This window comes from Trachurus japonicus, chromosome 8, assembly GCF_045865225.1.
Source record: "Trachurus japonicus isolate A0001 chromosome 8, Traja_1.0".
Classification (NCBI taxonomy): Eukaryota; Metazoa; Chordata; class Actinopteri; order Carangiformes; family Carangidae; genus Trachurus; species Trachurus japonicus.
In genome coordinates, this window is record NC_140914.1 from 347,853 (window position 1) to 360,922 (window position 13,070).

Below are 13,070 nucleotides of genomic sequence, written 5' to 3' on the forward strand. Positions count from 1 at the left end.
ATAATTGTGGCCATACTGTACATACATATAATATCAAAGTAGAGAATTAGTTAACTGTATATTGTGTGAATTCAAATAATCTCTGTATATAGTGTGGCAAATGTGTGTGCGCTACTGGGTGAGAACGAATGGTCGACATGTGTGTGTGTGGTGTATGAAACCTGGGAGGATGACAGAGGAGTGAAAGGAGGCGAATGACGGATGATAAGGATAAAGCATAAGACTATGGTATAAATTTGATTGAGAAAAATAACAGCAACATCAAATGTGATAAATAACTTTGGATGTGGCATAATTGGTGTATTATATAATTATAGAATCTGCGAGAAGCTGTGTGGAACTTGCAAGTGCATGGATATCTGTGTGTCATGAATGGGTGTATTGTCTCAAAAGGCTTAGGAAAAATAAATGAAAAGAGAATCTTTGGGAATTTGTTACTTCCTTTTTGAGGGTACATCAGCTCAGATACTGTTGGCAGAGATTGGATGGTGTTTTTGGGCTTTTTGTGAAGAAAAGTACACTGGCTGCTGAGCGGGGGAGGCTGTCTGCCGTCTGCTTCTAGTGACTACTTCATCGTTGGAAAATAAGTAACAAAACTCACAATAGTTGAGTCAAGATGCAAGAATAATATATGACACTCAGTCATAACAAAGTTAAAGTAAACTAATTATTTGCAATTGTTGAATTTTGAATTAAGTAACATCCATATGAGGCTTAGCCGACTAAGATAAAGGAGTGGGATGTATTGAACGTTTTAATTTTAATAAAAGGTAATTCATAAATGATCAAGATTTTCATGTTTTATGAACAAAAAGTCAATAATGAAATATTAAGCATTCAACAATCTGACTTATTTCCTAGCGAATGGAGGAGGAAGTAAGCCATAGGGGTAAATTAAATACATGTGAAGACGGTAATATAGAAACTCAAGGGATTAAAACTCATTTTTGGCTGGAAAACACCTATAAAGATAAAGGGGGAGTCGTGCACTGGCAAAGTGAGCAAGCAATAAATCAAAAACTGTGGCAAATAACAACATTTGAAAACTTGATCCAAATACAAGAGGAGTTTCCCTCTATATTGTGGAAAAACATATTACAGAATATCTGGACTTCCAAAAATGTATCATATTTGCTGGATCAACTCTGCAGAAACCCTAAATCCAAGGCGTGTGTGCGTTTAGCTCCTCACTTGGATATTCCTGAAGGGTTAATAGTCAAAGGAAAAAGGATTGGAGCTATAAATCCGAGATTGAACATAGCTGTCGTTCCTAGAAAAGTTCAGTGGGAAACGGGGCAGTTTGGAATTCTTAATAAAGATTCTACAACCATCAATGATAAACAAATAAATGAATTAAATTTTGAATTTACAGACAATAAAAGAATAAAACACGGCATTACAGTTGGAAAGATCCTTGTGTTAATAAAGATCTCAAAACACATAGACTCACAGCACTTTGAGTCAAACTTAAAAACTGAGTCACAGGTAAATATGGGTGCTAAAGTGGCAAAGGAGAACAAGGTGTTGACGCCGTTAGAACTGGTGATAAGACAACAACCAGACTATGCAGATCAAATACGTCTCTGTATGAAAAAGTGGCACAAGCGTGTCACAGGAACGTTACAATGGCCTAAGGAAGGGACCTTTAATGCTGTCTGTTGCAATGAGGTTGAAGCTAACATAAAACATTATAAATCATTAGACAAAAGTAAAAAGAGAGAAGGCAAAAGGGCAAGAGAGAGAGAGGTTTTGCGGTGGTTTCGTCAAGTGGGCAGACAACATGTTTTGAACACTACACAACTACCTGTTATCACAAAAGATGCCAACAGGAAAGCAAAGGAGAGATGCAGAGTGGAGCTGCCTGTTCCATCAGCTCCGCCTCTGTGCTCAGAGCCCCCACCATACAACCCAGAAGAAACGCTCATTGGTCAATTTCCTGTGACTAGAGCAGAAAAGGACAAGAGGGGCGGACTTAAAGGAAAGTTTACTGTGTCTTGGATGGAGCCGTCCTCCGATGAAGAAGAGGCGGATACCAGTGGGTCAGATGACGAACACACTGCTCAAAAATCACGCCCTCCTACACCCACAGCTACACGGAGGAAGAACAGAGACAAGCCTAAGCAACAAGCATCCAATACAAGCTTTGATGAAACAACTCAAAAAGACATTACGATGTATCATCAAGCAAGAACTCCACATGAACAGGAAGATGAAGACAGAAAAGAATATGAACGTGCTGTGTCACAAACAAAAAGAGAGAAAGGTGGGGCTATTCCAAAAGATAGCTCACAATATGACAAGACAAGTCAAAGAAAAGCAGCAAGAGAAGCCAAGTGGCCGCCTGTGACACCTTAAGGAAATTATTATCAACAATCACAGACAAATGAAGATGCTGATGGCAAAATTGATCAGTTAACCGAAGAGTTAAGGTCTGTTGATGACCGATTAAGAAGAATAAATGAAGAAGACAACATCTTGAGAGAAACTCAACGAGCCAAATTACATGAACTTCGACGACTGAAAAGCCATCAAATAAACGAGTTATTAGAAACTCGCGACATCATAAGGCATAGTAAACCACAGTCGTGGACAGCGTCTCCACAGGTTTGCATTGACATTGAACAAGAAGACATTCTTGATACCTACAATCCTGAGGTATTGGGAGCTGCAGCACAGAGCTGTCCTGAAAGGGGCATAATGCTCAGAAGTGGAAAAACAATTGGACAAGAGACAACAAATAAAGACCCCAGCCAGCCAGTTTCAATCTGTCCAATTGTGGCAAAGTCTCCAAACCAACCTCGATATGTACCATGGTCATTTGCTGACATGATCGGATTGGCTGGAAGACTTCCAGATTTGACAGAGGGAGCTGGAAAATGGATCACAGCTCTTGAAGAAAGCACAGCTGGAGTCACATTGGCCATCGGAGATATCAAAGCACTACTTATGCACAAAACTGGAAAGCAAACAACAGAAGAAATCTTTCGGGATGCAGAATTACCCGATGCTGTGGAAGGAAACACTGTAGATCACGTGGGATTCAACGGACACCGAGGTGTTATCTGGGCTGCACTAAGAAAGCAATTCCCAGAGAAAATGGACCCATCTAAATTGGAAGGAGAAAAATTAAAGAATGATGAATGTCCAAATAAATTTCTGCGTGAATTTCAACGAAAATGGAAAGAAGAAACAGGAAGTCCCTGGAACCATGACAACACCAGTCAAAGTTTATTTAAAGTCATGGTCAAAAAGACATTGCCATCAGAAGTGCAGAAACGTTTGGATGATGTGGTGGGACTTATGAAACAGGATTGGTCAGTTTTCGCAGAACACATTGTTCACCACGTGGAAGCCATCAGAAAAGAGAAAACAAGAGAAGAAGAAGCCAACAAACATCTGACAACTAAACTCACTCAATTGCAACTGAGTGAGCTGAACACCAAATTGAAAAAAGACAAAGTAAAGACCCAAGCAGCAGTGATAACAGCAGCACCAACTGTGGAACAAGCACAACCTGAGAACTTTCAACCACAGAATCAACAAAATTGGGAAAGACAACCAACAGAGAGACCACGTCTCAATATAAATGAAGGAGGAAACTATAACAGTTTCAGAAGACAGCCCATTCGGAGAGCAGGGCCATCCTTTCGTGGAAAAAGACCAATGGCTCCAACACAGCGATACCAACCCCGCCAAAATGAAGGAGCATTCTCCTTCAGGTGCTGGGGCTGTGGTTCAACTGAACATATAAGAAGAAACTGCCCGACAAAGCCATGGCCTGTGGACATTCAACAATAGGGGGGCCCAGAGAAACCAGAGAGGAACTTAATGACGCCAATTACTTCAAAACGATCCCAAGATGAACCAATCATAACAGTAAAAATATTTGGCGAAGATCACACCTTTATGATAGACACGGGTGCGGGATTCTCGTGCGTGGGAAAAGCCGGCATAGACTTTCCTCTCTCGGATTCATCGGTTAAAACTATAGGTTTCTCTGGGAAAAATCAAATAATACCATTAACTCAGCCGGTTTCAATGATAATTGAAGGGAAAACAGTAATTGCACCATTATTGTATAATGAAAAAACTCCAATTAACCTATTAGGAAGAGACATATTATGTCAACTAAAAACTAATATCACGTGTACCCCTGATAGGCTACGAATGGACTTTCTAAATGACACTATGACATATAAAATTATGGCACAACTCCAACTAAAACATGATCCTTTGCAAACCCTGCACAAACCATCTGCTGTGTATTGGCTAAAACTAGACTCTGACTCAAATCTAGCAAAGCAATGGGAAACATGGGAAACATCGATAAAAATTCATCTAGGAATAGAGAACGAACCTCAATTACCACTTCATTGTACGTTGTTATATGATGAAGAACAAAATAATGTGGACTATGAAGCCTGCTGGAAAGTACTAACTAATAACAAAAAGTTTTGTCTCTCTAGCCACGTCATTTATGTGGGAAAGGAGGGAGCAGCAGCAGCTGTTGAACTACCAGCAGACCTTGTGCAGTGGTTTCAAGTTTCAAATGCATTACCTCACATCTCTCTCTTGGTAAGAAAAAACTATGAATCTTATCAGCTGGGAGAGATGGTGAAGGCCGCATCACAGTTAACTGAGTGGGAGCCAACTGGGGAAGAAAATGTGCATGTTACACCTGATAAGCAGTATCTAAAAATATCTATAGATGCTTATGATGTGGGTTGTACACAAAGAGTATTGATACACAACAACACAATTAAACAAATGACATTCACAGCAGAACACGAAGAAATGTTAACTCAAGTTCCACAGACATTATGGTCAAAACACAAAACTGATGTAGGTCTAGTGAAGTCAGCAGAGCCAACACGTGTAACACTCAGGAAAATGTTGTATTGCCATACAAATGACAATATCCTCTTAAGCACCAGGCAGTGGAAGGCATCCGACCCACAATTACAGGTCTGATGGAAACTGGAGTATTAATAACTAATAACTAAGAGTCCCTGTAATACTCCAATCTTCCTTATTAAAAAGCCACATTCTAAATGATTAGCAATTAATGCCATTGTGAACGCCGAGACACCTGTTGTTCCTGACCCACATACATTACTCTCTAACATACCTGTTGATTCTAGGTACACTGTCATTGATTTATGTTCTGCATTTTTCAGTGTTCCAGTACATTCTGACTTTCAGTTTCTATTTGCCTTCACTTACTGTATGAGGGACAACAGTACCTACACACGACTACCCCAAGGGTTTGTGGATAGTCTTACAATTTTAATAGGGTGCTGTTTATTTATCTAAATCATCTGGATCTTGATAGCACTTTGATACAATATTCCATAGCAATACTGACTGCCCTTGCAAAGGGAGGTCATAAGGTCAGCAAAGAAAAAACTAAAATTTTTCAAAGAGGAGGTTGAGTATCTTGGCAGGAGATTGTGTGGAAATAAAAGACTTATAGTTCCTTCCCGATTATAAGTGATAGTTAAATCGCCCAAACCGCAAACGGTGGGGCAAATGTTGTAATTCCTGGGCTCGACGGGTATGGCAGACCTTGGATCTTTGAATAAGCTCTTAAAGCAGCTCCATTACAAGCACTCATTCGTGCTGCAGAAAAAAAAAAAAAGATCGCTCTGCTCAATCACAATGGACTGAAGACGCTGAGGCGGCATTTGAGGCCTTGAAAAGGGGGATCTGCGGAGCTGCTCCACCATTAGGAAACCCAAATTATTCTAAAACCATTTCATTTGTATGTTGCAAAGAGATCTGGATCACCCAGTCACACTGTATACATCACACCAATGCTCTGCTTACAAATCCAAGATTTGTTTTGACACAGACTAGAAAGACAGGATATGATGTTATCTTGTTTGCACCTGAATTTTCAATCCGACATTGTAACACATTTTTGAAACTACGTGATGACCCATAAAACAAACTAATTGTTGCTGACCTCACTCTGTTTGTGGATGGATTCTGTCTTAGAGATGCAATGGGAAATTATGCGGGCTATGAACTTAAATTTTATACTCAGTTAAAGTACCGCAGCATGTGCATTACAAATAAAATGTATTATTATTATTATTATCAGCCTTGTTCAGCACAGCTGGCAGAATTTAAAGCTCTGACAGCTGCATGTGTATTAGGCCAGAATAAGTGTGTCAACATATATACCGACTCAAAGACAGGATAGGCTGAATCATATGAACTGTCTATTTGGATTAATCGTGGAGCAATTAATATTACTCATAAATTGCTATTTCAAGATGCGCATGGTGATTGACCATTGCGCAAGGAGGGAGAGGATAAATATTAAAATTAGCAAAAATCATAGCAAACATTCAGTACAAACTAACTTGGATGGACGCTTTGTCTCTTGCACTAATGTCTATGTGAATGCAGACTAACAGACTAACGCATTTAACACCGCATGAAATGCTCATAGGGAGACCTGCCGGTCCCCTTCTTCGCCCCATTTGAACAATGTGAAAAAGAATTGACATGTTACTTACAACAACTAATTCGAACCTATGAAGTTATATCTCAACAGGTCAAAGGCGCAGTGGAAAACAGAGAAGCAGTCATTCCAGAACTGCTTCGAAACATTGAACCAGGAGACTGGGTGTATTTGAAAATTTTCAAACGAAAGTGGAATCAGCCCAGAAAGGAGGGTCCTTACAAAGTTACCATAGTTACATCTACTGCTTTGAAAGTGAAAGGTAAGATCCTCTGGTACCACCTTAATAACTGCTGTAAAACAGCAGGGACAGAACCAATCACAAAGAAATCGAAGGGAAGGCCACGCCTCCCTGCAGGACATCAAACAGCCCGAAAAAATACAGAAAACTATGTTCCCAGAGATTGGCACAGAAAAAACTCACTGGGAGCAATGCAAAACCAAAACAAAATGAAACAAATAGTCAAAAGAACAGACTGTCGTACTGTTGTACCTTTACATACAGGCGAGAATGGTAATTTGACCCGAATATTGAAAATAATGAAAAGACTTAGAGATGAACATGTTGTAAATTCTAATTGGAACACAAAACCTGTCACTATAGAAGAAGATTTGTTAGACAAATTGTCCTGAAAAAGATCTTGCAGATATCAGGAATGATAAATGGAATCTTGATGTTGATAACTGCCATCGTATTGTGTTGTGCACTTCCAATAGTTACGGTAAATAAGAAAACTAAGGCAATTACGAGAAAATTTCTAATAAGAATTGTTAATAAAGATTATGAAGACATGGAAGTGAATCTGCAAAATGTATAAATATGAAACAAACCAGATGAAGAAATAAAACAAAATCAGAAAAGAAACATAATCGGCTTGTTATGACATATAGCCTAGATATAATCTTGTGAACCTAGAGAAAAACGTTGCATGACTTTGTTCACTAGAGGTAAAGTAGAAATAATATTAATACGCTATAAAGAAGCACCAATATTTAGCACTCACAAAGTTAAAACATGGAAAACATGGAACAGAAGCATTTAAAAGATATTGACGAATATAAAGAAAGATCAGACTCTATAAGAAGGAAAAAAGTATGTCACACAAGATGGAAAAAAGTATGTCGTACAAGAAGGAGGATTATGCAAATAATCCTAGAAGGTGGAGTGATGTCTTAAGCAATCTTTTTGTGTCATCCATATAGATTGACGTGGCTGATAGAGTATCCAGTGCGATGCAGTCCATCAAATGCATCAGAGTGGCCAAACCAACTACCATCAGACGGATGCATGTACAATGAGGGTCCACCCGCATATGACCAACCGGAGTCTTCAACTGGCTGGGATCAAGCGATACCTTCAACCTCCCAAGCCGAGGAGAACCACCTATGCCAGGGGAACGCTGGACCAAAATATGCACGGAAAAAGGTTACTGGATGAAGCAGCCTACGGAGAGACATCATCCACACTGTTTGATAACAACAGCAGTGTGGGATCTGAAGGGCCATGCCCATCAACTCTATCAATTCATGAGGAAGTCGCTGAAAATACAACTCAGGAGATGACTGTTCGTGAGAAGGCAAACCGTGGAGAGAGTGAGAATCAAGAAGCAAATAAACATCACCAAAAAGGAGGGCCGACAGGCTCTAAAGAAGCAATAGAGTTCTTCAGTGAGGGTTGATATTCTCAAAATTGAATGCAAGGCATGTTTAGAGACGTGTTTTGTAATGTTGCTCGTGCTTTTATTTTTTCTATACTTTTCTATACAGATTTCAACTACTATATTTCGCTTGCTTTTATTAAAGGATTATAATCTTGTAACTAAATTTTGAGAGCCCTGAGGAGAAACATGGAATTGACATCATGCATCATGTTTTGATGAATCTTGTATTTTTTGCATGTTTGACGTGTTAGAATTTCACACTTAGGCTATGTTTCAATTTTTAGTGTGCACTTTTAGTATTACCTGTGTGATTATATGTAGCAGGAGTAGCAATGGTTACATTTTACTGATTTAGGGGAGAATCCATGTCTACACTTAGACTGACATGTCTGAACCAACTCTGGTCAATCATGTATTATTAGATGTGACTTATCCAGTCACAAAGGAGGGAATGTGGTGGCATTTTTTATGAGAAATGATAGATAAGCCTGACAACAACGAGACCAATGAAAAGAAAGTTATGCCACCTTTAAAGACTGAATGTGAACTGTGTTATTATGTCATTAACAATCACCATTTATGTTACTATGTGTTGATTTAAATAGTTAGAATATACTTATTTCTTGTGTTTTATGCTGTTTCACTCCACCATAGCTTTATCATCACTGATGGGCTTACAATCACACCACCATAGCTTTATCATCACTGATTGGCCTAAAATCATCCCACCATGGCTTTACCATCACCGATTGGCTTACAAAAATCATACCATGCCCTTTTGGAGTGCAAGTCAAAAGTGCAAAGAGTGAACTATGTATGACCCTACCATCTGGTGTTTTGCTGAAAGTTGTTATGCTAGTGCCAACGTGCCAATGCTAAACATGCTAAGCTAAGAAACGGGATTCCAAAATCCCATGTATGTCTATGGGAAGCCTCTCCGAATGCATTGGGAGAAGGGCTTCATTTGGAAAGGATGTTAGCAAAAATCACGGATTTAGCTGAAGGTCGAGCCATGGGAAAGTACCTAAATTTCACACACACCAGTATATAAGCCACACTCCGACGATGTGAAAATCGGTCACGTCTACCCGTCTGCCGACACTGTGTCTTTTTTAGATACATTGTATCTTGTGGAGTGACCCGGGGCGTTAACTTGTATCTACTTTGTCTGAGAACGAATAAAAGACAACCCTGCTTCAGATCCATCCCTTTCCAGCGTTTTATTCGAGTCTTCAAACCTATTACAATAGAGTGATGCCAAGTAAGTTTAAGGCCCAAAAGATATAAACTTATTTGCTTCATTACCACATCAGGCACGGGGGCCAGAGCCAGAGCCAGAGCGACGGCGACGGAAGAGGCATGCCGGTGATGAGGAAGCCTATGAGAGGCTCCTCAAAATGGAGACAGAAAGGGCAGTCAAACAGACTGAACTGGCCAAAGAGCAAATTAAGCTGACGCTGCTTCAGCAAAAAGAGACAGAATTGAAAATCAAGCTGTTAGAGAAACAGCTTGACATTTGAAATAGCATGGTCCTGTTTTAGTTAGTGGTCACATTATTTGACATGTCTTTGTTGGAATAAAACTTTGTTTGGACCCTGCATTCCTTTGTCTTTCTCTGTTTTGGTACATGCAAGTTACAATGTTTGGTGAACTAGAATTTGAGAAATAATTTTATTTACAGCAGTTTTACAGTGTGGTCAAAAATTTTACTATGCTTTAAATTTTTTGGTATTACTTAAATTACTTGTTAGAAGTACAACACTAACACTTAAGTGTAACGAACATCTTGAGTAACAATATCTAGGAGGAGAAGTATGAGCTGAGAGTTTGTCAATCCAAGTCAAATCCACCTCTGAGGTGGGATTCAAATGATCCTGAAATTTTGGTATCAAGTTGATCCAGATATCTGACTTGAAATACCCAAATCAGCCTTTTATCTGGATTCAAGGGAGGATTGGATTACCAGAGCTGAAACCCTGATCTTCAGGATCAGGATTCTCCTGATCTGTGTTGAAATACCCAGTTTTCAGATCAGATCTAGATTTAATCCAATGCGACCAGGATAATCCTGTCAGATCACGTTTGAAATACTGGGCCCAGGAGATCAAGTATAGATCTGAATCAGTCACTGTGATCTGCAGGATGTCTGCTCAGAATAGAGACGATGGGGAGGAAACATTTATTAAATACAGTAGACGTTTGGTTCATTATAAATAATGGCATGATAAAATGATAATCAATATGATACCATCAGCTGTTTATAAAATATTTGGCTCCTATTGGATCATTACTTCATTGTGAAGTTGAGTGGAAGGTGGTGCAGGAAATGGACGGAAAGCCAGACAGTTACAGTCATCTTATTAGCTCACTTTATTTTCAGTTTGATAAAAACCTGATCATGTTAAATCTCTGATCTAAAATCACCAGACACTGAACAATCATTGACAACGACATCATATAACACATTGATTATGTTTTCTTAATTTTCTCAAATCAATAACTCATGTAAGAGGTAAAATGCTGTTTAAAAGGTTTGCTAATGTGCCCACCCAGTATGTTTATAAAACAGAAAGGAGAAATCCTGCGATCTGATTGGTTGTTAACCGTGGTATAATGAGCATATACCACGGCTACTATTCTAAAGCCTTATCACAGCGTAGGCTATCACTCCGCCTCAGGCACGTATGACTGGTATGAATGGAAGTTGTTGTCATGTATCCATGACAACGGACTGTTGCAGTCCGTAGCAACAGACAGTTGATGTTTTTACGATGTTAAAAAATGTAGTAAAGTAGTGTAATTGACATGTTGAAGGTGAACTTTCACCTCCAGAGGGTTAACAATGGTAGAGGGGACTGAGCAGTGACAGAGGAAAAGACCAGATGCAAAAAACAAAGTATCATGTTATCATATTATTTAAACTTGATCAAACACCAGTTGCATCTGACTATTGGAAACTAACAAGGCTCTATGATTACTAGCTAAAAGCATGAGAGGCTTCTCTCTGTATCATGATTATCTAGAAACACATGTTCTGACATGTTTTCATCTGATTTGAAGATCTGATGGCTTGCATTAGACTAGTAGTAATCTATGTTCTTATCCATCAAACTCTTACTCAGTGATTTCTGGCCTTGTCTCTCTATCTGCTGTATCCTGGCCTCGGTCTTCTCATCAAATTCTTTCTTGTTCTTCTCGACCAGCTCCAGAATTCCCACCTGGGCTTTGTCACATGACTTGTGCATCTCCTTACGTTTGGCTTCAAACTCTTTGTCATCTTTATCTATGACCATGAGCTCACCCAGGTTGCTGACACTGTCCATCAGGTACTTGTTGGACACTTCAGTGTAGGTCCCTGAGAGCATGTTGACCAGACCGGCCATGCTGGAGGCTTGGAAGGCCTGTTGGTGCAGTTGGTCTTTTAAAAAGAGCTTATCGTCATAGGAAAGTTCCTTTGTAGCAGAAGTTGTCTCAACAAAGTACTTTAGTTTTTTACTGAGTCTAACTTTGACAATGTTGGAGATCATCTGGAAGAACTGCACCATCTTTGTCCACTGTGTTTTGACTTGGGCCATGGCACGAAGACCTTCTCTCAGCATTTTGATGGTGGTTTCAAAGTTGATCTTTTCAAGGTTGTGCTTACGCATTTTAACCAGAATATCAGTCAGCTCCTTCTCACTGTTCATCATGTCTTCTATGTTCTTCTCATACGCCTGTTGTGCATAATTGAGCTGTTCTTTGCTTTGTTTAATGCGCAAACGGGCGTTCTCACATTCTGTCTGACTGGCTGACTTGTTTCCTGGCCTCAAAAACCCTGCTGTTAAAAGTGATAATAATCCTTCAACAGCGTTCATACCGACCATCTTCCACCCAGAGGGAAGTGAATCCATGGCTTTCCTGTATTCTTCTTGTGCTTTTTCCACTCCCTCTGACGTGTCCTTCATCATTTCTTTGGACCGTTCTTTCTTCTTTTCAGCTTCTTTTTCCCTCAATTTGGATTCCTCCAGTTCCATCTGAACCCTCTTTAGCTCATCTCCATACACTTTGTCAGCATTGACAGAGACCTCCAGCAGCTCCTCTATTAAGTTGATGACCTCCATAAACTTGTTCTCAACGCTCTCAGCTAGTTTCACGCAGGTATCTGCGATGGAGCCAATATTATCCAGTTGAAGTGGCAGAAGTTTTCCAACAATTTTGTCACTGTCACTGAAGAGATATTTTACAGCTTTGTTCATGTAATCAGGAACTGCAGCTGTGTGAAGACGGATCTGATCCATGTTCTTGTGAGCCTCATTGAATGCATGCCAGCCAGTGTTGCAGACCTGCATGAGACTGGCACTGAAGGACTCTGGGTGCTTCATGTACTTGAAGCCTCCTACTGGGGGGTTCTTGTTGATGGAAAAGTCATGCTGAGATGCTGAGATGAAGATCAGCTCTCCCATGAGGGCGATGGAGAGAGGAGCAGGAGTTAGAAACACCTCCCAGTTTGCATAAGGCTTCATCACCATCTGGATGTCTTCCCGCACCTCATCTGCATTTGTCAATGCAACTTGTGAGGCCATGTTACAACCTGTTGGAAACAAAGAGAAACAGGATGTCATGCAGAGAATAGCTAAACATTTAATTTAATTTCATTTATTGGATCTCCATCAGCACCAGCACATTAGCATAGCTATTCTTCCTTAGTCAAAGTGACCCTTTTCCGAGTTCATGAAAAGACAAAACAAAAACAACAGTCAATACAGTCACAACACATATACAATCATAGACGCTGAACAATCTCAGTGTGCACTCTCATACAGACTTTGTGTATGTGACAGTCCACCTCTTGCAAGATAAAAAATAAAGTACTTAAAGTGAAACCTCATTTTGCTAGACTTATGAATTTCTCCCTCACAAGTTACCAACTGTCCTTTTCTTTATAATTTTAATTAAGTCAC

General features: G+C 39.7%; 1 protein-coding gene across 1 annotated transcript; it reads right to left on the reverse strand.

Annotated features, from left to right (window-relative positions):
* Positions 1-11,210: 11,210 nt before the first annotated feature.
* On the reverse strand, positions 11,211-12,693 carry LOC146982230 (uncharacterized). The gene has a single exon (XM_085785558.1). It carries the CDS (start codon positions 12,690-12,692, stop codon positions 11,211-11,213), a length of 1,482 nt encoding a protein of 493 aa, XP_085641684.1. The 5' UTR covers position 12,693.
* Between the last annotated feature and the right edge of the window lie 377 nt (positions 12,694-13,070).